Genomic DNA, 25,375 nt, shown 5'->3' with positions numbered 1-25,375 from the left:
CCCCTCCATTAGACCTGCTGGTTTCCGTGGGGTTATTTTTTCCCGTGCAAAACGGAGGTAACTGCGTGCTATCCCGCGTTTCCAGCTTAGATCCCTCCCCGAGGCGACGCTCTCGGTGCCGGCGCAGTCTGGGAGGCATCGCTTCGGCCCGTAGCACCCACGTCTCTCACGTGCACATCAGCTGGTGTAGATCTTGCTCATACTTTACCCAGCAGCGATCTGAACAAAAAGGCACATTTCATTTTTTCCGGCGCGTGAGGCTGCGGTGAGAGGACTCCCGGTGCTGACCGCAGGCCGGGGGGCTGGAGCGGTACCCAGCCCTGCGCGTGAGGGATGGCGAAGGAGCCTCCCGCTCTCCGCTTTAGTCCAGCTTAAACAGGGCCACACACAGTAGTGTTTCTCCTCTAATACTCCATCTCCCCTACGAGGAGAGGTTGAGGGAGCTGGGCTTGTTCAGCCTGGAGAAGAGAAGGCTGCGAGGGGACCTAATAAATGCCTACAAATATCTGAAGGGTGGGTGTCAGGAGGATGGGGCCAAGCTCTTTTCAGTGGTGCCCAGTGACAGGACAAGGGGCAATGGGCACAAACTGAAGCAGAAGAAGCTCCAGCTGAACATGAGGAAGAACTTCTTCCCTCTGAGGGTGACGGAGCCCTGGCCCAGGCTGCCCAGGGAGGTTGTGGAGTCTCCTTCTCTGGAGATATTCAAGACCCGCCTGGACAAGGTCCTGTGCAGCCTGCTCTGGGTGACCCTGCTTCAGCAGGGGGGTTGGACTGGGTGACCCACAGAGGTCCCTTCCAACCCCTACTATTCTGTGATTCTGTGATTCTGTGATCTGAGACGTCTGACCCTCCAAAATACCCCAAAATAACTCCACGGGGTTCCCTCAGCCAAGCCTCCTGCTTCTCCAGACCCCCAGCATCAGCAACTTCACCGCGGGTACATGGTGATGGCTGTGATGTGGCGTGATCCCGATGTCGCGAAGGCGTTGGCCGTGTCCGAGAGCCCCTCGACAAAAGGATGGCACCCCCGCTGTGCTCAAAGGCCAGGCAGAGGTTGGCTGGGAGCCCTGGGAGCTTCTTGTGCAGAAAGGGGGTTTTGGCATGGAGAGGGGCTTCTCTGGGGCTGCTTGTGACGGGGTTTGAAGGCTGGAACCCAAACCTTCCCGGCCTGCCCATCTCGAGGTGTGGCAGGAGAAATAAATCATCGCTTTGTGCCCAGAGCACCCACTCCTCCCACCAGAAACCGCCTGGGTAGCCAGCAAAGATAGCTGGGATATTTGGTACAATCCTAACGTAATAAATGTCCTTACTGAGTGGGACATGGAGGTGTAGAAATTTCTAAGTGACTTGTCCAAAAATGAACCAGTTAATCCCCAGCAGAGCAATAAATAGGATATAAAAATCGGGCTTCTGGGGCCCTTGGTGGTGATCGTTCCTATCCTCACCTCCACCCAGAGACCGTATCACTGTGAGATGAGAAAAAAACAGCCCAGCGGGACAGCCCCCTGAGCACACGTGTTTCACAGAACCACAGCATGGTGGGGTTGGAAGGGACCTCTGTGGGTCACCCAGTCCAACCCCCTGCCCAAGCAGGGTCACCCAGAGCAGGCTGCACAGCACCACGTCCAGGCAGGTCTGGAATATCTCCAGAGAAGGAGACTCCACAGCCTCCCTGGGCAGCCTGGGCCAGGGCTCCGTCACCCTCAGAGGGAAGAAGTTCTTCCTCATGTTCAGCTGGAGCTTCCTCTGCTTCAGTTTGTGCCCATTGCCCCTTGTCCTGTCGCTGGGCACCACTGAAAAGAGTCTGGCCCCATCCTCCTGACACCCACCCTGCAGATATTTAGAGGCATTTCTAAGGTCCCCTCTCAGCCTTCTCTTCTCCAGGCTGAACAAGCCCAGCTCCCTCAGCCTCTCCTCGTAGGAGAGATGCTCCAGTCCCCTCATCATCCTCGTAGCCCTCCGCTGGACTCTCTCCATTAGCTCCTCATCTTTCTTGAACTGGGGAGCCCAGAACTGGACGCAGCTCTGCAGATGGGACCTCTCTAGGGCAGAGCAGAGGGGGAGGAGAACCTCCCTCGACCTGCTGCCCACACTCCTCTTGATGCACCCCAGGATCCCATTGGCCTTCTTGGCAGCCAGGGCACAAGGGCCCTGCGGATGCAGGGATAGACTGGGTTTCATTTTACAAAGCAAGCTGAGCTTCGCCACTGCCACCTTGAAGCCTTTTGATAGCTGGTAACACGACAGAATATAGGCCTGTATGCGAGGCGTCTTCGGTGTCTTGGTCTTTCTACGATTTTTCCAGGAATCCTTTTTTTTAGTAGATGTCTGTTTGGATTTCTCTTTCTGAGGTGGTCAAAATGGTAAACTCATTCCGTAAAAGACCAGACCAGGTGCCAGCATACATCTGTGGAACAAAATCGCAGCCCTCCTGTAGGCAGGGGAAAAAATGACTGCTGGCTTGGGTTTCGCTCCTGAGATGTTCAATAAAATGATTGGAGTGGCTGCCAGCAGCTCTGGCTTATGGTGCTTAGCTGAAACGTGGGTCGGTGCAGATGGGCACAGCGGAGACACATCCCCATGCAGTCACCGGTGGCTGAAGCGGGGTTGCCCATCCCTGTCCTGGGAGCAAGCCTCGCTGCGTTTTGTCTCCAGCCGGGGCCAAACGGCAGTCGTACTCCCAGAGGGAAAACCAGACCTGGTGCTGAACTTCACCTTGCCTTGCCATCGTCCCCCAAAATTCGTTCTGAAAATGTCACCGTGAGCCGCTGTCCCTCGCCGTGCGCAGGTGCCGTGGCCGCCGGTGTAAAAGCCGTGCTCCCTCTGCTTGCAGGTATTCGCCCTCAGATCATGAACGGCCCCATGCACCCCCGGCCCCTGGTGGCACTGCTGGACGGCAGGGACTGCACGGTGGAGATGCCCATCTTGAAGGACTTGGCGACGGTTGCATTCTGTGACGCACAATCAACTCAGGAGATTCACGAGAAGGTAACGTCAGCTGTGAGGGCGCGGGCGGGCTGGGCTGGGGGGCTCTCTCCTACTGGGACAGGCTGGGAGAGCTGGGGCTGGTCATCCTGGAGAGGAGAAGGGTCCATGGAGACCACAGAGCAGCCCTCCAGTACTTGAAGGGGGCTTCTGAGTAAGATGGAGACAGGCTTTTTAGCAGGGCCTGGGACAAGGGGTGATGGTTTTAAACTAAAAGAGCAGAGATTTAGACTCCTTACATCCTTACTCTTGGATGTAAGGAAGAAATTTTTTATGCTGGGGGTGGTGGAACCCTGGCACAGGTTGCCCAGAGACCTCTCCACCTGGTCGATGCCCCATCTCTGGGAACATCCCAGGCCAGGTTGGACGGGGCTCTGAGCAACCTGATCCGGTTGAAGATGGCCCTGCTCACTGCAGGGAGGTTGGAACTGGATGGCCTTGAAAGGTCTCTTCCAACCCAAACCATTCTATGATTCCATGGTTCTATGATGGTGTGCTCCAGCCTTCCTCTTCCAATTCTTCATGGCCAAAAAGTGTACAAAGCTGCACTTTTTGTCCATCAACAGAAGTCGCTGCAGATTAAAATTCATCGAGGCTGTTTTAGAAGCCAGATGTTATTTTGGAAAAAAAAAAAAAGTCACCTTATCTCTTAGCATCAGGTTTTTTACATCAATATTCCTAACGTTTCTCGGTTTTTCGAAGTCCGCTTGCTCGGTGCAGCCCTCTGCACCTCCCTGGGGTGGCTTTGCTGACACCGTCCAGCGCTGCAGCTGATGGGTCTCCTCGGGTGCTGGCTGCACCTCAGCAGCTCCTTTCTCCCTGCAGTCAGCAGGCGAGGTTTGGGCAGCGTGCAGGCAGATCTGTGCCGTGTGGATGGGTCTTCCTGCGTGGAAGCTCAACTACTTGTTTTAAAAGTATTCTTTGTGCACAGTTCGGTAACTCAAATGAAGTTTGAAGGGATCAGAAATCACTGCCAGGATCTGGGAGAGACAACTACAAAAAGCATCAGTGATGATCTTTGCAGTGCTTCAAATATTAAATGCAGGGGAAGGAGGACAGAGACTTTTTTTAATGAGACATTGGTAAATGATAGATGAGCCAATCTTGGAGAATTTGGATAGGTCTTGGGTTTCCAGAGCATGGAGGTAGCTAATGGTGAGCACCAATGAAGGTCTGAATCTCCTTTGAAGGGGATGGAGTACAGAATCACACAGATCACACACACACACACAGAATGGTGGGGGTTGGAAGGGACCTCTGTGGGTCACCCAGTCCAACCCCCTGCCGAAGCAGGGTCACCCAGAGCAGGCTGCACAGCACCGCGTCCAGGCGGGGCTGGAATATCTCCAGAGAAGGAGACTCCACAGCCTCCCTGGGCAGCCTGGGCCAGGGCTCCGTCACCCTCAGAGGGAAGAAGTTCTTCCTCATGTTCAGCTGGAGCTTCCTGTGCTTCAGCTTGTGCCCATTGCCCCTTGTCCTGTCGCTGGGCACCACTGGAAAGAGCCTGGCCCCATCCTCCTGACACCCACCCTGCAGATATTTGTAAGAATATATCAGTTTTGGTGACACCTGGAAGTGTCACCTTGCACCGTGCCTGGGTCAGACTGTAGGTCAGCAGTAAACACGTGCCATTTGCTGTGTAACATCCCTGATTCGGGAGCTGCAGGATTCCCCTCCGGGTGTCCTGGGGGCTCCTGACGTGTCTGTTCTGTTCCAGGTATTAAACGAAGCCGTTGGGGCGATGATGTACCACACCATCACGCTGACTCGAGAGGATCTAGAGAAGTTCAAGGCCTTGCGGGTCATCGTTCGAATAGGCAGTGGCTACGACAACATCGACATCAAAGCGGCGGGGGAGCTTGGTAGGTCTCGGCTCCGCACTCCGATTCCCTCCCACATCCCTCCGAGTCGTTAAAGTCAGCACAGGCACTGCTGCTTCCCACGGGAGCGCGCGGGCAGAGCCGAGCGGCAGGCAGGACCTCCCAAAGGGCGTCCTTTCAGCCCCTGAAATTACAGGTGCCGTTCACATGTTTTGCATGGAGAGAATATGATGACAAGAAAACTTGGCCTGGAAGTAACCAAAATGGGGCGGTTTTGGCAGGTGGCGTTTAGGCTGACACGGTGTTAAACTGCCCTGCCTGAGTCACAGAATCCCAGAATCCCAGCATGGTCGGGGTTGGAAGGGCCCTCTGTGGGTCACCCAGCCCAACCCCCTGCCCAAGCAGGGTCACCCAGAGCAGGCTGCACAGGACCGCGTCCAGGCTGGTCTGGAATATCTCCAGAGAAGGAGACTCCACAGCCTCCCTGGGCAGCCTGGGCCAGGGCTCCGTCACCCTCAGAGGGAAGAAGTTCTTCCTCATCTTCAGCTGGAGCTTCCTCTGCTTCAGTTTGTGCCCGTTGCCCCTTGTCCTGTCGCTGGGCACCACTGAAAAGAGTCTGGCCCCGTCCTCCTGACACCCACCCTGCAGATATTTATAAGCATTTATAAGATCCCCTCTCAGCCTTCTCTTCTCCAGGCTGAACAAGCCCAGCTCCCTCAGCCTCTCCTCGTAGGAGAGATGCTCCAGTCCCCTCCTCATCCTCGTAGCCCTCCGCTGGACTCTCTCCAGTAGCTCCTCATCTTTCTTGAACTGGGGAGCCCAGAACTGGACACAGCACTGCAGATGGGGCCTCACCAGGGCAGAGTAGAGGGGGAGGAGAACCTCCCTCGACCTGCTGGCCACACTCCTCCTAATGCACCCCAGGATCCCATTGGCCTTCTTGGCAGCCAGGGCACACTGCTGGCTCATGGTCACCCTGTTGTCCCCCAGGACACCCAGGTCCCTCTCTGCAGAGCTGCTCTCCAGCAGGTCCACCCCAAGCCTCTGCTGTACCGAGTCCCTCCTTCCCACCCTGTCCCTGGTTCCAGGTGCCCCCTCGTGCCGCCAGACGCCTGTACGGCCGCGCTGTTTCTGGCACGGAAGGGTCGATCCGTCTTTAGGAAACCTGGAGGAAGGGTGTTTCGTTATGTGTTGTTAAGTAAGATCAGTGTCTGGATCTGACCCGGTTCTCGGAGCCGTGCCCGCGCCGCTGGGAAGGCGACGCGTCGGCCAGCGGGGCAGGAGCTCTGCGTCGAGCTGTTGCCGCCTCCTCTGCCGTCTCATCAAAGACGCCTCGGGACCTGGAAAAAGAGATTGACGGCAGGGCCGTGTTATGTGGACTGCCGAAGCAGGGAGGGCCCCGTTTTCGGAAAGCAGCCCCTCTGTCCGGCGTGAGGTTTTCCTGCGCGCCTGCGCTGGGGGTGCGCGCATGGGCTGTCGGGCGGTGCTGGGGCCACTGGTTTGGATGGTCAGAGACCTCTGGCAATCTGTGCGTCCCCACATGGGAGAGCTTCATTGCAGCTGTGGTGTTAGCAGCCGAGTTCCAGCCGGTTTGGATGAGCTGAGCCCAGGGTCCAGGCTATCAAGCAGTCCCGCGCCGGTGCTGAGGGTGTCTCGTATTAAAGGTGATCTCTGGGGAAGCGAGGAGGAGCAGCCATTCCACGTGAGCCATTTGACAAGGATAATTGCGAGAGGAGAGTTGCAAATAGTCATTCCTAAAAAAGCAATTCTCAATATAGGGAATTATATTTTCTTTTTTTCCGAGAGGAGAACAGTGTCTTCTCAATGTAATGGTTTCTTCACGTTTTTAACTCTTATTGTTATTATCCATTATAACAATGTTCTGAGGCTTTGAACAGCAAGAAAAAAATATAACGAATAAAGTAATGGGATACTGCAGCATAATCCTTCTTTTTATACTTGGCAAATTGGGTGGCCAAATGATGTGGTTCTGAGTAGAAAATGTAATGACTGCGCACAAATGTAGCGTAAAGTTTAATTGGTATTGCTTCCCAAAGGTGGTTTTCAGGCTGCGCAGTCGATAAATGACCAGCGTCTAAAGACGGTGCCTGGCCGCGGCGGGCAGCCGCCGTGCAGCCCCTTGCTGGCTGGGCTGCTGGGGTCAGTTTTGACACCTCCAGGAGAAGATGCCGGCGTGGAACCATCCGCCGTGGGTGCTTCAGCTCCCGCTCCCCGGGGCACGGCAGCAACCGGCAGCGTAAGGAGCTGGTGGGGAAGGCAAAGGCAGCCGGGTTCCCTGCAGCGCTGTAAGCGGGGGGTCCTGCAGCAGGGGGACGGTCAGCGTGGCTCCTGGGCTGCACCCGCGTCCCTGAGGTCGGTCAGAAGTTCCCTCTGGGGAATGTAAAAGGAGACAGCATCAGCTCCAGGAGCTGGCAGGGACCGGAGCGTCGCGTCCATCACCCGGAAGGGAGAGGCGGCAGAAGGTGTTTTCAGGGGTTGGTGGCGGCGGGTTTTTTCCTGCCTGAAGTTTTCTCCCAGTTTCTTCAGGTCTTTTAGACAGCCACAGGGTGGAGAACAGTTTGAAAAACAGAAAAGCAGGTTCCTGGGAGCAGGAGGTGGGCAGCGGGACGGGGAGCAGACTTCTGATTTTGAAGCAGTGCCCCTCGCAGCGGAAAGGGACTTTCTGAATACCTTCCCCTGTCTTTATCTCCTGCTTTTTCATGGTTTCTCCTCGAAGGCCCCAGTCCGGTGAAGCACTTCCATACACATCCATCCTGAAATGTGTGTTTAAATCACGCTGAACCCGGCGGGAGCACGGGTGGGTGCTGGGAGCGGGTGCCCGTGCCGTGGTGGTGGCAGTCACCCCAGGTCTTGGCATCGGGGGGGGTTTGCGTGGACTCTTGGTGCATTTTGGTGGAAGGGGAAGCCGGCCCTGCCATGCCGAGCTGCACCAAGTTATTGGTCCCTAAATAATTTAATGGTGGAATGGTCTTATCGTGGCAAAAGACTGTCTTCTTCCAGCACGTTTTAAGGTGCTTTGAAGGTGGATGGAACTCCTCCAGGCCAGGAGCCCCTCTGCTTGGCAGCAGGGCGGGCAGCCGCGCTGAGCCACGGTTGTGCTTTGTGGTGTTGCCTCCGCAGGGATCGCCGTCTGCAACATCCCCTCGGCCGCCGTGGAGGAGACGGCCGACTCCACCGTCTGCCACGTCCTCAACCTCTACCGGCGGAACACGTGGCTCTACCAGGCGCTGCGGGAAGGCACGCGGGTGCAGAGCGTGGAGCAGATCCGGGAGGTGGCCTCCGGTGCCGCCCGCATCAGGGGGGAGACGCTCGGCCTCATCGGCTTCGGTACGTTGGGACGGGCCGGCAGCCCTTGAGGAGCACTCGGCACCGCTTCGCTGCCCTGGGAGGGACCTAAAATGAGCGTTTTTTTTCAAAGCCACAACCCACAGAATCACAGCATGGTGGGGTTGGAAGGGACCTCTGTGGGTCACGCAGTCCAACCCCCTGCCCAAGCAGGGTCACCCAGAGCAGGCTGCACAGCACCGCGTCCAGGCGGGGCTGGAATATCTCCAGAGAAGGAGACTCCACAGCCTCCCTGGGCAGCCTGGGCCAGGGCTCCGTCACCCTCAGAGGGAAGAAGTTCTTCCTCATGTTCAGACAGAACTTCCCCTGCTTCAGTTTGTGCCCATTGCCCCTTGTCCTGTCGCTGGGCACCACTGGAAAGAGTCTGGCCCCATCCTCCTGACCCCCACCCTGCAGACATTTATGGGCATTTCTAAGGTCCCCTCTCAGCCTTCTCTTCTCCAGGCTGAACAAGCCCAGCTCCCTCAGCCTCTCCTCGTAGGAGAGATGCTCCAGTCCCCTCATCATCCTCGTAGCCCTCCAGTGGACTCTCTCCAGTAGCTCCTTATCTTTCTTGAACTGGGGAGCCCAGAACTGGACACAGGGCTCCCACAGTGGATCACCGTGAAACAGAGTATCTTACGCTGCTTTTTCGGGGAAGGAGCTGTACTTTGTGCGGCTTGGCTGGGTCCTTGGAGGTGAAACCCAGCAGTGCCCCAAGAGGGACCAGCCTTGGTAGTGCCACCATCCTCTCCTGAAAAACCCCATCCCTGAGCCACAGCTATGCCAGCCGGGCTCATCCTGAGCCGTTCTGCCCTGCGCGATGGCAGGGCTGCGTAAAACAAACCTTTCTCTTCGTTTCACCCATGGCAATGGAGAGTTTCAGCATCAGAGGCAGCCTTAGCACCTCCTCTGATGGTCCTCTCGGCCATCCTTCCTGGGAGCAAAGTCCAGCCGTCGTGAGCTGGTTCCAGAGGTGCATCTGGGCAGCAGAAACCCGCCCGGCACTGGGTGCCCAGACACAGGCAGAGCGGCAGAAACCTGCGCGGAGGGGATTCGGCGCGGTGAGAGCGGGAGGTGGGGGGTTGGCCCCGCTCTGCCTGGCAGTGCAGGTCCCTCTTGGGCTCCCGGCTGATGTCCCCTGGCCGTCGGCGCCCGCTGGTGCTCCGGGCCGGTGCCAGTTGTGGATAACTGATGGGGGCTTGGCACGGAGGGCAGTGGCGGGGGCAGGCGGGGGGGCTCCAGCCACGCTCCAGCCCTCCTTCCCCGGCACAGCGGCCGCAGTCGCCCTTGGCTTCCGAGCCCCGCCGGTTGTCTTCGTCATGCCCAATTAACCAGCCGGTCAGAGAGAGGCTGAAAAACCCATCGCAGATGAGTTGCCTAAAAAAAGCGGCCCTTTTTTGTTGTTTTCTTTCCTTTTTCGGCGTTCCCTGGCAGACACGGCGTCGCGGAGGGTCGTTTCTGTGCAGCGTCCGGAGCCGCGCGTTGGGCCCCCCCCAGACCCCCATGGCCACGGGTGCCAACGGCCGCGAGCTGGCAGGTGCCTGGAGGCCTCACGCTGCGCTTTGCTGGATATTTTTGTTTTTAATTTTAATAGAAGCAGCTCACGTTCACTAGAGCCGAGCGCAGCCCTCCCCGTGCGAGGGGCGCGGGTTTGCCCTCCGGCCCTTCGGCGGGGGCTGTCCGGGCAGCCCGGCAGGTCCCAGGGGAGCAGTGCCCGGAGCGGGCTGGGCGCTCAGACCACGGGGCAGCTCAGCCCCGCGGAGCCGGGGAGCTGGGAAGCGGTGCAATCACCCCGCTGTCTCTCTCCTTCCCGCGCAGGTCGCACCGCGCAGGCGGTCGCCGTCCGAGCCAAGGCGTTCGGCTTCAACGTGCTGTTTTACGACCCGTACCTGCAGGACGGGATAGAGCGGTCCCTGGGAGTCCAGCGGGTCTACACGCTCCAGGACCTGCTCTACCAGAGCGACTGCGTCTCGTTGCACTGTAACCTTAACGAACACAACCACCACCTTATCAACGACTTCACGATTAAGCAGGTAACTCACCTCGCCGGCGCAAACCCCGAGTGCCGGTGCTGGCCACGTCGGGGCTGGGGGTAGACGGGGTGACGGCACCGAGCTCACGCTCCTCTCTCTCCCCGGCCACCGGCAGATGAGGCAGGGAGCGTTCCTGGTGAACACGGCGCGCGGGGGGCTGGTGGACGAGAAGGCCTTAACCCAGGCTCTGAAGGAGGGACGGATACGAGGGGCCGCGCTCGACGTGCACGAGTCCGAACCGTTTAGGTAACGCTCTGGGTTTTTCGTGGGTCGCCGGCCGTAGCGGCGCGGCCGCGGGGTACGCAGCACCCACGCGCCTTGCCGCGCGGCGTCGGCGGTGGGGGACAGAGCCGGCGGGCTGGCAGCACCCACCGGGCACTGGCTGGCACCGGGGCACACCGGGAGCGCAGAAGAAGAAATCAGGCCGTGTTTAAAACAAAATCAAAGCGCTCGCTACTGCACGAGACCGTTTGCTGTGGGAGCGTTGGGCATTTTTGCCCGCAGGCTGCTGCTGGGTGGGAAGGGGTTGGCTACAAGTGAGAGCACGGCTCCTCTCACCACGGGCCGGGGCTGGAGGTCGTACAAGTGGTTTGCTTGTCTTTTCAGAAGCCATTTAAACATTTTAAAAAGTGGGCTACTACAGAGGGGGGGAACCCCCATGTCCACCCCCTCCCACCCTGTGCTGGGGGACCTGCAGCCTGTCCCTGCATCCCCGCGCTGCTGCAGAGACACAGAATCACACAGAATCACAGCATGGTGGGGTTGGAAGGGACCTCTGTGGGTCACCCAGCCCAAGCCCCTGCCCAAGCAGGGTCACCTACAGCAGGCTGCACAGCACCGCGTCCAGGCGGGTCTGGAATATCTCCAGAGAAGGAGACTCCACAGCCTCCCTAGACACCCCCAAGCACTTATTCCTGCAGGAGCATTACGAGCAGCCACCCGGAAGGCTGGGTTTGCAGCCCTGCTGGCTCTTTTTCGGGTGGATTTTCAGGCTGTGCCCTGCCCTGGAGCTGTGCTTCCTCCCCAGCGCTCCTGTTTCGGGTTGGCAGGAGCCTGTCGGGCTCCCTCCAGCCCGGGTGCCACAGGCGCGGGGCTGGGGAAGAAGGCTTGCAGAGGCAGAGGGCAGGCCACGAGCCTTTTGCTGATCACAGCATCTTTTATTCTCTCTTTAAACAGTGGTTAATCTTTTTTCCCCCCCCTCTCCACTCCCAGTTTTGCTCAAGGCCCGCTGAAAGACGCTCCTAATTTAATCTGTACTCCGCACACCGCTTGGTACAGCGAGCAGGCGTCGCTAGAGATGAGAGAAGCTGCTGCTACGGAAATCCGGCGCGCGATCACAGGTACCCAGCCCGGCGGCGACGCAGGGCCCAGCCCAGGCCGGCGCCCGCAGCGCGAGCCGGGAGCGGCAGAGACGGCGTCACCCTGCCCTCGGCTCAGCAGGGCGCTGGCAAAGCGCTCCAACCCCGATTTGCTGCCCAGCAGAGGAGCTGGGAAACCAAACTTTACTTTTCTGTCGTTTGGGTGGCTTTGTGGTCGGGTGAGGGGTTTGGGGGTTTTTTTGGTGGGGTTTTTTTAATCAATGGGGCATTTGCGCAGCGTGGCAAAGACCCAGGTCTGTGACTGGGAGGAGAAGGACAGGGCAGCAGTAACTGCTGCCCCTTTTAAGGGTGCTGACCCAGATGGTGGTGCAGACCACAGCTGACTGCACGCCAAAGCCAAACCCCGCAGCGGTGAAGCTCCTGTGTCCAACCCTTGCTCTGCTCCAAGGCGGTGGGCACGCTATTCCGGCAAAGGAGTAGTTCCCTTGTCCTAAAAATTGCCCACCTGGAAGGGTGAAATGGAGAAATCGTAGCTTATTGGAGGGTGCTAAAGCTAGGACTCATCTGACACGCACTTCCCTTTATTACCCACCCCAGGGCGCATCCCCGAAAGCCTAAGGAACTGCGTGAACAAGGAATTCTTTGTCACGACGGCTCCGTGGTCGGTACTAGACCAGCAAGCCATCCATCCCGAGCTGAATGGTGCCGCGTACAGGTAAGCTGGAGGAGAGGAGCAGCCCCGCGGGCCCAGGGCTCGGCGTTCCGGCTGCGAGCGGAGCCGGGAAGCCCACCCAACGGCTGCGCCGTTGGCTCGGCCGGTGGCCGTGTGGTGACCCCTCCTCGGGCAGCGGCAGTGGCTTCACTGGGGTCACCGATGTCGGGGTTTGTAAGGGCCCCCCCAGTTTCTAAAGCCTCAGTGCTGGCACCCCCGGACCCGTAAACGAGCGGGACGTAACCTCCAAACTGCAGCAGCGAGCGTGGGTTTGCTCCGCGTTGCTGACCACGGCGACCCCGGCCCCGCTCGCGGGTCAACGAGCCAGGGTGAGAGCTCCAAACACAGGTCCACACTCAGGTGGTCTGATTTCCACCTAAAGCCCTGAGGTGAGGGTCACTTACTGCTCCGCTTTGGCAGCTCAGAGCGTGCCGATGGGAGACACTAGGTGTGAGGACGCAGCTGGAGCTCGGGCAGCCTTCAGCGTATCACCCCCCCAGGTCCTGCTCCGGAGCACGCGGGCAGTGCCATGCCATTGGGGACAAGCCCTGGCTTCACCTCTGCAGGGTGCTCCATCCTCGCTGAGCTCCTCAGGACCGGGCAGTGGGGTCAGCTCAGTGCCGTCACGGGCAGGGAAAGCCTCCCTCCCTCCCGCTGCCCCCTCCACCTTCCCCACGGCGACGGCGGCAGCAGGGAGGTGCGTGGGGCTGGGGGGGGTCTCGGTCCCCACGTGTCCACCAGACCTCCAGAGGGTCTGGACCTCCCTGCCCCCACATCACATCACACAGCTCAGGAGATGCCCGTGTCTTCTCCTTTCCCGAAGTCCATGTCATGGGGCAAACGGACCAGGCGGCTGCGGGTGTCCATCGGCATTCATGTGCAGGATGCTGAGGGCAGCGTGCCAGCGCCTGCCGTTTCAGAATGCAGTCAGGAGGATTCCTTACCCAGTTTTTCAGCAGCAAAAGGCTTCCTTGGTGTTCCACAACCAGTTAGAAGCTACAGAACAAGACACAGTCCCTGTATCACAGCGGATGCTTACCCAAGGCCTGTGCCCAGCCCGCACACCTGACCATGGGTGTGCAGGAGTGTTCCAAGCCGATGGAGAATTACCCAGCAAAGGCCAGGCTGGAGCGTTGTAGGAATCACAGAATCACAGCATGGTCGGGGTTGGAAGGGACCTCTGTGGGTCACCCAGCCCAACCCCCTGCCCAAGCAGGGTCACCCAGAGCAGGCTGCACAGCACCGCGTCCAGGCGGGTCTGGAATATCTCCAGAGAAGGAGACTCCACAGCCTCCCTGGGCAGCCTGGGCCAGGGCTCCGTCACCCTCAGAGGGAAGAAGTTCTTCCTCGTGTTCAGCTGGAGCTTCCTCTGCTTCAGTTTGTGCCCGTTGCCCCTTGTCCTGTCGCTGGGCACCACTGAAAAGAGTCCGGCCCCATCCTCCTGACCCCCACCCTGCAGATATTTAGAGGCATTTCTAAGGTCCCCTCTCAGCCTTCTCTTCTCCAGGCTGAACAAGCCCAGCTCCCTCAGCCTCTCCTCGTAGGAGAGATGCTCCAGTCCCCTCACCATCCTCGCAGCCCTGTGCTGGGCTCTCTCCAGTAGCTCCTCATCTTTCTTGAACTGGGGAGCCCAGAACTGGACATGGACTCCAGATGGGGCCTCACCAGGGCAGAGTAGAGGGGGAGGAGAACCTCCCTCGACCTGCTGGCCACACTCCTCCTAATGCACCCCAGGATCCCACTGGCTTTCTTGGCAGCCAGGGCACGCTGCTGGCTCATGGTCACCCTGTTGTCCCCCAGCACTCCCAGGTCCCTCTCCGCAGAGCTGCTCTCCAGCAGGTCAGCCCCAGCCTGTACTGGTGCCTGGGGTTGTTCCTCCCCAGGTGCAGGACCCTGCCCTTGCCCTTGTTGAAGAAGGAGAGCCTGACAATAAAAAGGAACAGGGAGAGAAATAGCAGGGAGAAACTGGTGCCAGGGAGGCCAAGCAGTGCTACAGCCGCAGGGACCACGGCCACCGGCCTTCGCGCACATCATGCTCGCACCCAGAAGGGATTCCTCCCTCTCCTCTGTACATAAAAGTTCTCTCGTGCTGGCTTCTGGTCTGACGTGGTTCCTTTTGCGAAGGGCATTTGGTTTGTTAAAGGAGATTGGTTGGTGCCCATCTATTAACGGGCTGCCAGGAGGCTGCCTCACCTCACCGGCAGCGCGCACAGCTTTTTGGGCAAAGCACTCTCAAGGCAAGTGATTCCTTGCTCAAACAGCTTTTCAAAAAAGCTGAGCGGTTCGGTGTTGCTGACAAGAAACTTCAATTCCAGGCATAAAGGTTTCGGTTAATTCAAACCTTCGAGGAAACGCTGGCTCCAGCCCGGGGGCTTTACGCTCAGCTCTCCCCACTGCAGGATCAGGGCCCCCAGAAGAGAAAAGCAGCCTTCTCCTGGCGAGAAGGCTCTGCGTAGCGGCCGGAGTCTGTTTAGACCTGTTGATTTCTTCTCCCTCAGCTGACCAGCAGAATTATTTGTCTCCTCACACAGTTCAGCACGAGGAACTTGTTACTGCAGGTCTTTGTTATCACATCCCTATTAGGTACTTCTAGTGTTAAAAGCATCCAGTTCAGGCAAACAACGCAATAAAGGTTTAGGACAAGCTGGCTTCATATAAAATACCCTCGTATTTAATAGAAAATGCCAACTCCAGCATCATCGTGGTTTTCCTCATCTCTCCTCTGTCGCTGGAGTGTTTGGGGCTTTTCCCTATGTGAGTATTCTACAGCAGTAAAACCCATTTCCTCTCCTTTCAAAGCACAGAGCGTAGCGGCTCCTCAGGCACTGCCAGCACACAAACCTATTTTGGTTGCAAATCCCTGCTTCCAGCCTGAGCGCAAAGCCCACGCCAGTGCCCATTGCAGCCCATTCCGAACGAAACAATTTCAGAATCACAGAATCACAGCACAGTGGGGTTGGCAGGGCCCTCTGTGGGTCACCCAGCCCAACCCCCTGCCGAAGCAGGGTCGCCCAGAGCAGGCTGCACAGCACCGCGTCCAGGGGGTCTGGAATATCTCCAGAGAAGGAGACTCCACAGCCTCCCTGGGCAGCCTGGGCCAGGGCTCTGTCACCCTCAGAGGGAAGAAGTTCTTCCTCGTGTTCAGCTGGAACTTCCTCTGCTTCAGTTTGTGCAATTTGACCTCGTGAGGTGACGGCAGCTGCGTGTCTTGCCCCCGCTGTCAGTGTCGCTGCACCGATGGGACGCTGAAGCAGCCACCAGCAGGGAACGGAGGGGGTGACACGCGTTAAATGAAAGCCAGCAGCGGCTTTGACTCACGGCAGCGTTGGCTCAAGGCTGAGCTGGCCCTGGTGACCCAAAGGAGAAACCGTGGTCGGCTCCAGCAGAGAAGCCACCCCTCTGCCGCTCCTTCTCTCCGCGGCCCCTGCAGCGGGTGGGTGGGTGGGCGAGTGGCGCGGTCCGGGGCCAGCTCCGCCGTCACCAACGCGCCCGTCTCTGTCCCCTCTGCCAGGTACCCGCCGGGGATGGTCAGCGTGGCGCCGGGAGGAATACCGGCGGCTATGGAGGGCATCATTCCCGGAGGCATCCCCGTCACTCACACCCTTCCCACGGTGGCACATCCTTCCCAAGCTCCGTCTCCCAACCAGCCCACAAAACACGGGGACAACAGGGAACATCCCAACGAGCAATAGCAGCTAATTTAAAAAAAAAAAAAAAAAAAAAAATCACTCCATAAACTTGGGACCAAGAGACATTGGAAAAGAAGTTATACATGAACTAAAAAAAAAGAATTTGATACGAAATTTGTAACGTTGCTTTTGGACAGACGCATCATTGATGTTCCCGTGCTAGTGACAAAGCGAGAGCAGCCACGACTGGGGAGAAGCCCTGCAGAAGTCACCTGCTGACCCAAGCGCTGAAAACTAGGACGTGAGACATTAATGATCGGCTCCTGTTATTGTGTGTTAAGTTTCCTTCATCTGTTCATCAATCACATGAATAAAAATATTTTTTTTTTTCCTCCCCTCGATTCTTTGGGAAGAACAGGGCTTCTGCACCTGTTTGCAAACCACTGCATTAAGGAATCCTCACAGAGTTAACAGAGAAATGGAAGAGGAGACCATGATGTGGCTCCAGCCCTTTCCTCACTCTTGTATCTGGTTCCCTCTTCTACCAGGAGGCATCAGCACTGGCTTGGAAGCGGAAGAATAAAAAGAAGTAATGATGATGATGATGATAACCACCCTTTTTGCAGCCTCCCAGGGCCAGTGACACGTAACAGCAGCTCTCCTGCCAGGTTTAAGGTGCAGCCACTCCAGCCAGGATCCGTGGGACGGGGAGGGCAGCAGGGGCTCCCGGCGCCGGCCGCTGCCCTCCCAGGCTACCGAGAAAACACCAAACCGCCCGGCTCCTCTCTGCCCGCCACGCTGAGTGAAGTAGCTGTGCAGCCACCTCCGCCCCGCAATGATGCAAGGAAAAACAAACAAAAAAAACCACCAAAAAAAAAAAAAAAAGAAAAAGAAAAAAAAAAGAAAAAAGAAGAAAGTATTAAGTTTCACACGCTATTTGTACTCAAATATATTTTCTCAGTTTTAAATCTGCAGCTATTTTATCAAGCGGAAAAAAGTCTTGAGCTGGAAAGGGTTCAAGAATAATGTTGCATTTCCTTATGTCTCAGGAAACACTTTTTATGGTAACTTGTCAGACTGTCTCTGAACAAAACCCACTTTTTTAGACATTGATAAAAGTCTTCTTTTCTTCACGTGATATTTTATACAAGAACACTTCAAAAACGTGTTATTAGATGTGACTGATTTTAACAAATCCTATTAGATTTGTATCAACTAGTTACATGTTATATTCATAGTCTTTTGTGAATCATCGCCTTTTTGTTTTTAAAAAGATGGCCTATTTTGAGCCTTTGTATGGGTACATTCCTGTTTCTGTGACAAAAAAAAAAATATCTTAAGCTGTCCCAAACAGACAAAAACAAACCAATGGCTATCAGAAGTATGTTTTGTTTTAGTGTGTTACCGTTACTGTATTTGTTTATTGTAAAGGTGGACATTTAGCGTTCAGTGCAGTTTTCAATAAAAAAAGTGATAAAATTTCTGTAATTTCTGCAAGGCAAGAGCTCTCGCTGTCCTCTGACTAACGCTTTCCGCTGAAGACACCGAGAAGGCGCAGCAAGGCAGGGACAGGCAGCTCGGACCCCGCTGTGCCCTGCTCTGACCCTGCAGTGGGTGTCCCAGCGGAGAGGAGGGCGAGTGTCCCCCTCGGGTCCCAGCCCCAAGCGAGCCGGCTGGGCACCGGCCCAGGATCCATCCTTGGCTGCTGCCCACAGGCTATGAACTTGTAATTTGTGAATTTAAGTTCGAGTGGGGCGTTACTCACAGCCTAGGCAGGAAAAGATCAGTACAGTTTCCATTAAGGCAGCCACAGCTCCAGCAGGGATTTTTGTAGAAACGACGGATGAATGAGCTGCTGGGGAAGGAAGGTGAGCACCTGCCCGAGAGGCACTGGCAGCGTCGGGCCTCGCTAGACCGAAGCCCCGCTCTTCTGTTTCCCCCCTTCCGCGCTGCGTTGGTGGGGCAAAGAGCTCGGTCTGGAAAGGGGCTAAAAAAAGGCTGAAACCAAACAGCATCTAGGTTATAAAACTCTGTGTTTTGTTTGCTTTAAATTAGACTGAAACTAGTTACCAGCTTCAAATACGTTAAAAATAAGACGCCACCTCTTGTAGACGGGTGACCGCCCTCTGCCAGAGATCACAGCGGTCATCACCCATGGACAGCACCGGGAACCTGGAGGGTGACACGGGTCACCTGCAGAGAAGGGATTTGGGAAACACTGACCAGGAGGAAGACCTTTAACCCATGCTCGAGAGCTGTTTTAGGAAGCAGCCAGCTGTGGTACTGCTGTGCGGTCTGAAAGGCGCAGCTGCCTCGCAGCCTGGCGCGAGCGCTGCAGATCTGCCAGCCCCGGGGACGGCGCAGGCCGCGGTCCCCCTCCACCCGCCAGAAGCAGGGGTGGGTGCCAGCGCAGGCAGACGCCTTCCGCCGCCACGGAGCCCCGCAACGCCGAGGGGCACGGACTCCAGGACGCGTCCCAGGAACGGCCACCGCAGCAGCAGCCTCCAGAACACGCCTGGAAGCGGAGGGCAGAGCGTCACCGCCGTCACCGCCGGGAAGCCGCAGCTCTCCAGCGGGCAGTTCTCGGGCGAAGCGACGGGAGAGACACAGGCACTGCTGGAGATCTGCGCCGTCACTGTGCCAAGAGCCGCGCTGCTGCTGTCCCGCTCGAGGCGGGGAGGCTCGCCACTGTTGGAGCAGCTTAAAAAAAAAATAGCAGCTTGAAGGCAACAGACACCAAATTAAACCTAAAAAAAAAAAGGGGGGGGAGGACTAAGGGAAGTTACTGAACAAGAAGGGGGGGAAAAGGAAAAGCAGCAATTAAATAAAGGGTCTCCAAATGCACACAAACCGATTTTGTTAATGGAGTAAACGCAATCTTGTAGTACTTGCCATAAGCCATGCAGCAGAACTTTGGAAGAATCCAGAATTGCTAAATTTTAATATATTAAAAACAAAAAGAAATACAGGGATTTCTTTCACTGAGGAATTCATAAATAAAACCAGAAAAAACAACCAGGTGTAAAGGAGGTAGCAATGAAAAGCCAAGTTCTGTGCTAGGAAAGCGTGTGCTACTGCGAGCAATAATATGAGGAAAATAACATTGAGAAACCCAATTTTTTTATATATATATATATATATATATATATATATATATATATATGTATATGTACTTGGCTGAGAGAGCAGAACTTGCTGACAAGCTGCAAGGCAGCGTTTGCAAATTAATCTCCACCTCTGAACGTCCAAGGAGGCCGCCCGAGGAGGGCACCCATTAACGCACACCGACGACCGGGCTAGCACAAAGCAGGGGTTGCAGCTCTTTAATCCACAGGTAAACGAGGTTTGGATCACTTGGGTTTTGAGAAAAAAAGAGATACTTCACCAGCTCGGAAACGCCCCGTGGAGCACGTTCACCCGAACATACCATTTCACAGCACATCAGAACAAAACAAGAACGGTCGAGGAGCGCCAGGACTGTCCTCTCGCACCAGAGCTCGGTCGGCGCCGGCTGTGGGAAGGCGGCCGAAGCGACCGCCCGCTGAACTGCCACTGGTGAGGGGCTGGCTGGGGACGGGGACGGCCGGGCTGCCCGCGTACGGGTCGGGTCTGGCTCACGGTAGACTTTCACATTGGTTGTTCTCCCCACGGTACAAGGAAGCTTTGCTTCCTTAAACGGCACAGTACTGCAGAAAGCCAGGGATGTGAGAACCCCGCGCGGCGTTTCGCACACCCCTGGAAGCAGCCTGCTGAAGGCAGGAGCTTATCCTTTCGTCCGTTCAAACGGTGGACTGCAGAGGGAAGCTAGGATCTGAATTTACAGGGACCTGGTCACCGAATGGGAACGTCTGAAGCCGGCGTGCCCTGTCCCGAGCTAGAAGGGCCTCCAGCAGCGTACGGGGTCACACCGCGGCCGATCAGCGATGCCACCACGCACACGGCGCAGACCAGCTCGGGCCGTGGAAATTCTCATCCCAGCTCACTCTGCATTCCGCTCCCCTGACGGAAAAGCTTTAAGTCCTCAGCTAGACAAGGTATAAAAGGATGTCACTGCAAGGTAAAAAAAAAAAGAAAGGAAATAAAAAAAACCCAACAAATTTCGAAAGCAAACTTGAAACAGGACCATAGGCTTGTGGAGAACCTCTTTAGTATCTGCAGTTTGCCTTTTTGGTGCAGGTAAATCATACATACATTGCAGATAGGCATGCATTCTTTTACCTGAAAATTTGCGCATGCACCCATCAGAGGAGATCGAATGGCCAAAAAAAGGCAAAGACAATTCATAATAAACCCCAGTGTAGTCTGTGATGGGCGAACTGCAAAGTTAATACAGTACTTCATTATTTCTACACTTGTGGTGTCGTCACCAAGTTTACGTAGGAGTTGTGCACATTTCAACATCATCGAAGCAGCATTTGGAAGAAAAAGCAGCAAGTTCCTCAGGGTTTCCATAGCTCTGAACTACATAAAAAATATGTGCTATGGGGCTTCTTTCCAAATTCTAATTAAAACCAGTTTCATCTACTGCAAAATTCCTTATTCAACCACCACACCATCAAAAGTGCTTTTCAAGACAACCTGAATTGCACTGTATATGTAAAAACTGGCGTTAACCTTTAGTGTTTAAGTGAGATTTTTAGATAAACTTTATCCATTACAGGTTACATGGCTAAAGTTATCAAATATAATAAAATTTCTACTGGAGAATATACTCTGAACTTACAATCTCAGGAACTTACATAAGTTTAAGTATGGCCACATCAATCAACATGCAAGAAATTCCCAGGTTTACATACTGAGAAATATATAACAGTGCTTTTAAAAAAAACCTTTAGCATAGATTCTTCTTTTTAATTAGACCTGCCAAGTGTATTCTCACCAGATTTAATGGCCGAGGAGTAACCCTTTTCAAAAGGTGTTTTCTCATTTGCAGCAATGTTTAAGTGGATGAAAGAGTAAGCGATAAAATGATGTATGGTTTGTTTCACAGCAAGACGGGAGTTCTGACAACACGAAATTCTCACTCGTGTCCGAGTTCTCAAATTTCACACAATTTTGTTTAGTGTATGCTGGCTGGAATAAAATCCCTATATTTTAGGTCACTTCTCTGAATAAATATTGTTACATATACTGAAAGGAATCTATTAACTATTAGAAGAAAAAAAAAATGCAAACCAAACAAAAAAAAATTTTTCAGGAAACAAATCTTTTCACTCAATGAAAAATTTAGCTTCTCTTCCAGTTTGTTCCGTAGAGTTTAGATTTTATTATATGGGCACAGCAGTAACTAAAACATTAGTAAAATAATGAGAGACTTATGACTTGCTGTGGATATTCTGTGCAAACAAAAAAAAACCTCACAATCTGACCTGGGCACTAGTGAGATCTCGCATAAAAGGGCCTTTCACAGAAATGTGTCAGAGTATCTAAAAGGTGACGTAAGATACCAGGTTCTACTGTAAAAGAATCTCGGAGGGAAGAGATACCCATCTAACATGTGCTTTCGTAAGTGCCCTTATTTGAAAAATTTCTTTGCAATAATTAAGATGCTGGTATACTTTTCCTATTACACAACCTCTTACACAACCACATGCGGTACATTTATAGACAGATTTACAATCGGAAAGAAAAATGGGTTTTTCTGTCTCGATAATAAAATTAGCTGTTTTTTGTTTCTTTTTCTCTGTTTTTATACAAACTGTAGTCCAGCCCGTTTCGCTCTCTCCACGCAGCAGATGAGCTTCTAGGCTCTCCCCATGCTGGTTCGAAAAATCCTTTACAGCGTGTTTCCCCTACAGCTGGGTCGTTCCGCAACGCTCTGCTAGAGCGCAACGCTAACTCTGGGTCAGACGCTCTGCGCTGGTAGCTTGCTTTTCCATTTCTTCACCATCATTCGTCGTCATCATCCTCGTCTTCCTCGCCATCGGAAAGGGACGTACAAGGGCGGATCTGCCGGTAGCGATCGAGCCACTTCTCCACCATCTGGGTGACCAGCGGGTGATTGCGCCTGCGAGAGCTTTTCTGCATCGCAACGAGAACCCCTCCTTCCGTCACGCAGCAGTCCAGCCACTCCCGCAGCAGCTTCTCTTGCTGCTCCTCGTTGCCTATCTGTGGGGGAGAGGAAACAAGAGGCAGAATGAGGCCTGAAACGCAGCCAGCAAGCTTCAAGCACGGCACCTGTGGCATTCCGAAATGGCCAGGAGGCAGGGGAGCAACGCAGCCCCTTCCCCAAGCGGAGCGGGCTCGCGTACTACTCCACCGCAGCTGGGAGTCTCCGAAAGCCACACCGATGCACGCTGCGTTTTCAGCCAAAATTTGAAGGCGCTGGAAATATTCTCCAGCTATACTTCCTTTCTAAAGTTTTGAGATTTGTATTTCCAATACAGCCTTGCCATATTTCAATTATCTGTGAGCGGCTAATTACTTATGGTAGGCACAATACGCAAGGAGGGTAAGTCCTGACAGAGCCTTCTGGCTTTCCAAAGCAGCTTTTAGGAGCCCAGCAGTTCTTGACACGAAAACATTCCCTCTTGTAAGACGTAACAAATGTTATGGTTTGCTGAAAAAATATCCCTCTCTAGACTTGAAGCCCACACTTTTTCTCCCTTTTTCTACAGGATGCCCACTTTTGCAATTACCTCAGGTCTTCCAACCCTCCCTCTCTCCCCCCACGTACACACTTTACTGAAGTGGTTCCCTGTCTTTTTGGTAGTTATTCAAGAAGAAAGGAGTTGAGTTTCATCAGAAAAGGAGGCAGAGCATGCTGCAACTACTGGCCCATATTTATGTTGCATCCTTTAAAACAAAAAGTGTATTTCAGTCTCACACCAGTAACAGAATCCTTATTTCTGTGTCCTTTTCAAGGCACACTTGTATTCACATGCACAGTGAAGTTACATTCCACGTACAGAGCTACAAATAAATATCAAATTTGTGGGACAACATCTTTCAGAGTCACCTCAAGCGATGGGGAAGGGAGCAGTATTCACTAAACGGAACAGCACACTCTTGGAACTGCGGAGACCCCCGGGGCCGCAGAGACAGCTACGCAGGTATTTCTTACCTCCTGAGCAGAAAGGAAGTGAATGTGCAATAACTTCCTCTCGCTATCCACCAACGGCAGGAAAGTGACAGTAACATCGTCATCAGTGTTCAAGTTAGCACCGGCACCGCGATTGCCATAACCATCGTTCTCCATGGCAACCAGAGCAGAGAAATGGCCCCTCGTGTAGCCCAGAGCAATAGGACTTTTCCAACAAAAACTCTGTTCCCATAACAAAGGCAAATACACACCTGCGGCAAATTCAAACAAAGGGAAAGACTCAGAACTACGATGTTCAACAAGGAAGAATTTCCATACAAACTTCTTGATTTTGGCTCAACGCAGTAACAGCGGCACATCAACAAGCATTTAGAGCCTTCTTGGTTTCTTCTACGCTAACAGCATCCTAGAATGGTTTGGGTTGGAAGGGACCTTAAAGCTCATCTGGTTCCAACCCCCTGCCATGAGCAGGGACACCTTCCACCAGCCCAGGGTGCTCAGAGCTCCATCCAACCTGGCCTTGAACCCTGCCAGGGAGGGGGCAGCCACAGCTTCTCTGGGCAACCTGGGCCAGTGTTTCACCACCCTCATGGGGAAGAATTTCTTCCTAATATCCAATCTAAATCTGCTCATTTTTAGTTTACAGCCGTTTCCCCTTGTCCTATCACTGCACACCCTTGTGAAAAGCCCCTCTCCATCCATCCTGGAAGCCCCTTCAGGCACTGGCAGCTGCTCTAAGGTCACCCCGGAGCCTTCTCTTCTCCAGGCTGAACAGCCCCAGCTCCCTCAGCCTGTCCTCATAGGAGAGGTGCTCCAGCCCTCGGATCATCTTCGTTCATCTAATAAAGGTGACACTTTTCAGTACAGCTAATTATTATTAGGTTAGCATAAGATCGGTCGAGTATCTCTGCAACTGTACAAGTCTATACACAGCAGCCATTACAATTACAACCGATACCACGTTACCATTCCCATAAACTCCATGATTTATAGTACAGCGAGGAACAACAGGTTAGAAAAGCAGGTATGTTATGTTTGGTAACTCTTCTTAAAAATAAAATTTAAAAAAAGAAAGAAAAACAAACAGATTCTGCATCACAGAAATGAAAGCTATAGTCGGACGTCTATTTTTACCAGAATAAAGATCCCACCCTCTGCTTACAAAACTTACTGTTAGAAGAACTTGCTCCACTAAATATTATTCAGCACCTAAGCATGCAGCCTATCCCAGAGACAATGAGACTTCTCCTGAACATTGTATTAATGGATTAAATTAACCCACATCAATTATGCACATCTAGGCTCAAAAAAAAAAACCCTGCCGAGCAGCTGGTACTATTTTGCTCAGATACAACGTACAAATTCTGAAAGAAACAGCTCTTTTTCTCCCCACCCTTGTTAGCAATGAAGGCAGTCATTCACTTGAGGTGCACGAAGTCTCAAAACAAGACTAGAACTCCTTTCTTCTAGGAACATAAATCATTCTTGGTGTGTACTGCTGCAAGACCACTTAAGCAAAAGCACGCCTTACCTTGTGACAGTTTAAAAATAGCCACGTGCAGACTTCGGCGCACATGTAGCATAGCAACCTGTCACGGTACAGCTGCTGCCAGCAAGTTGGGAACAGGCAGCGCAGCAAAACAAGGCACTGCGCTTCTCCTCCAGCATCCGTGGGGACGTGGAAACGGAAATCTGAGGCAGGGGGGCGGGTTTGGGAGGTTTTACTTAAGTTTGAAACTCATCTTGCTTTGCTCCACCACAAATTAGCGAGGGCTACCAGTACATATTTGTCCCTTTTCCCACTATTCTTGAACTACCGATCAAGAAATACCTAAAGGTCTTTCCGTTTCTTTAAGATTCACACAAGTTTTTACGAGATCTAGATCCAAGGACAAATCCATTTAATGCCTTCTCAGTGCTCCCTTCCTCCCATCCCCATTACAACGAAACCTCACTGTATTTCAGTGAAGATGCAGAACAAGGGGTAAGCGTTAACCAAAAAGCTTCAAGCCTTTACATTTAGAGAAAGAACCAAACACCTGGTCAAAATTCAAAGTTACATCGAAAATAGTACTAACATTCAAACATAAGGAAGACAGTCCCTCAGCTCCTGGAAATTCATTCTTTATGCACACTTAGAGAAATTACTACTTCAACTTTTTTCCAATCTTTAGTCTGAAGCACCAGCAAAGCAATTAAGCATCAAGGCTTGGAAATTAATTTATTAATATTGTATGCTTCATTTAAACATGATGGTGCTCTATATACATCTTGGTTAGGTTACCGAGGCCTTTCACAACTGAAAGAACCAGCACCCTCAGGATGACCACTTACTCCTGTTCTTCCACAAGTCATGACCATGGAGATACACCCAAAGGTCCCCTCCTTCCACTCACAAACTGTAACAGCTCCTGAGGATACTTCCACTAGAGCTGTGGGTTGACCTTGGCTAGCTGCCGGGTGCCCACCCAGCCGCTGTCTCACTCC

At 53.8% G+C, this 25,375-nt stretch overlaps 2 protein-coding genes across 7 annotated transcripts in view; one reads left to right on the top strand and one right to left on the bottom strand.

Annotated features, from left to right (window-relative positions):
- Nucleotides 1-18,605, top strand: part of CTBP2 (C-terminal binding protein 2) — a 158,783-nt gene extending 140,178 nt beyond the window's left edge. For all 5 annotated transcript variants that reach the window (XM_075423902.1, XM_075423903.1, XM_075423904.1 and 2 more), the window contains 8 exons: nt 2,834-2,988; nt 4,703-4,847; nt 7,947-8,153; nt 9,972-10,186; nt 10,302-10,432; nt 11,399-11,526; nt 12,103-12,220; nt 15,729-18,605. In XM_075423902.1, the coding sequence (XP_075280017.1) occupies nt 2,834-2,988; nt 4,703-4,847; nt 7,947-8,153; nt 9,972-10,186; nt 10,302-10,432; nt 11,399-11,526; nt 12,103-12,220; nt 15,729-15,909 (1,280 nt within the window). In that variant the 3' untranslated portion in view covers nt 15,910-18,605. The remainder of the gene's footprint in view (nt 1-2,833; nt 2,989-4,702; nt 4,848-7,946; nt 8,154-9,971; nt 10,187-10,301; nt 10,433-11,398; nt 11,527-12,102; nt 12,221-15,728) is intronic.
- A 1,371-nt stretch (nt 18,606-19,976) lies between these two features.
- Nucleotides 19,977-25,375, bottom strand: part of ZRANB1 (zinc finger RANBP2-type containing 1) — a 46,848-nt gene continuing 41,449 nt past the window's right edge. For both annotated transcript variants that reach the window (XM_075423907.1, XM_075423908.1), the window contains exons 10-11: nt 22,910-23,139; nt 19,977-21,954 (exon numbers count right to left, since the gene is read on the bottom strand). In XM_075423907.1, the coding sequence (XP_075280022.1) occupies nt 21,736-21,954; nt 22,910-23,139 (449 nt within the window). In that variant the 3' untranslated portion in view covers nt 19,977-21,735. The remainder of the gene's footprint in view (nt 21,955-22,909; nt 23,140-25,375) is intronic.

The sequence above is a fragment of the Opisthocomus hoazin genome, chromosome 6 (genome assembly GCF_030867145.1).
Source record: "Opisthocomus hoazin isolate bOpiHoa1 chromosome 6, bOpiHoa1.hap1, whole genome shotgun sequence".
Classification (NCBI taxonomy): domain Eukaryota; kingdom Metazoa; phylum Chordata; class Aves; order Opisthocomiformes; family Opisthocomidae; genus Opisthocomus; species Opisthocomus hoazin.
The sequence above is the reverse complement of the archived record's forward strand: the minus strand, read 5'-3'. Positions and strand labels throughout refer to the sequence as shown.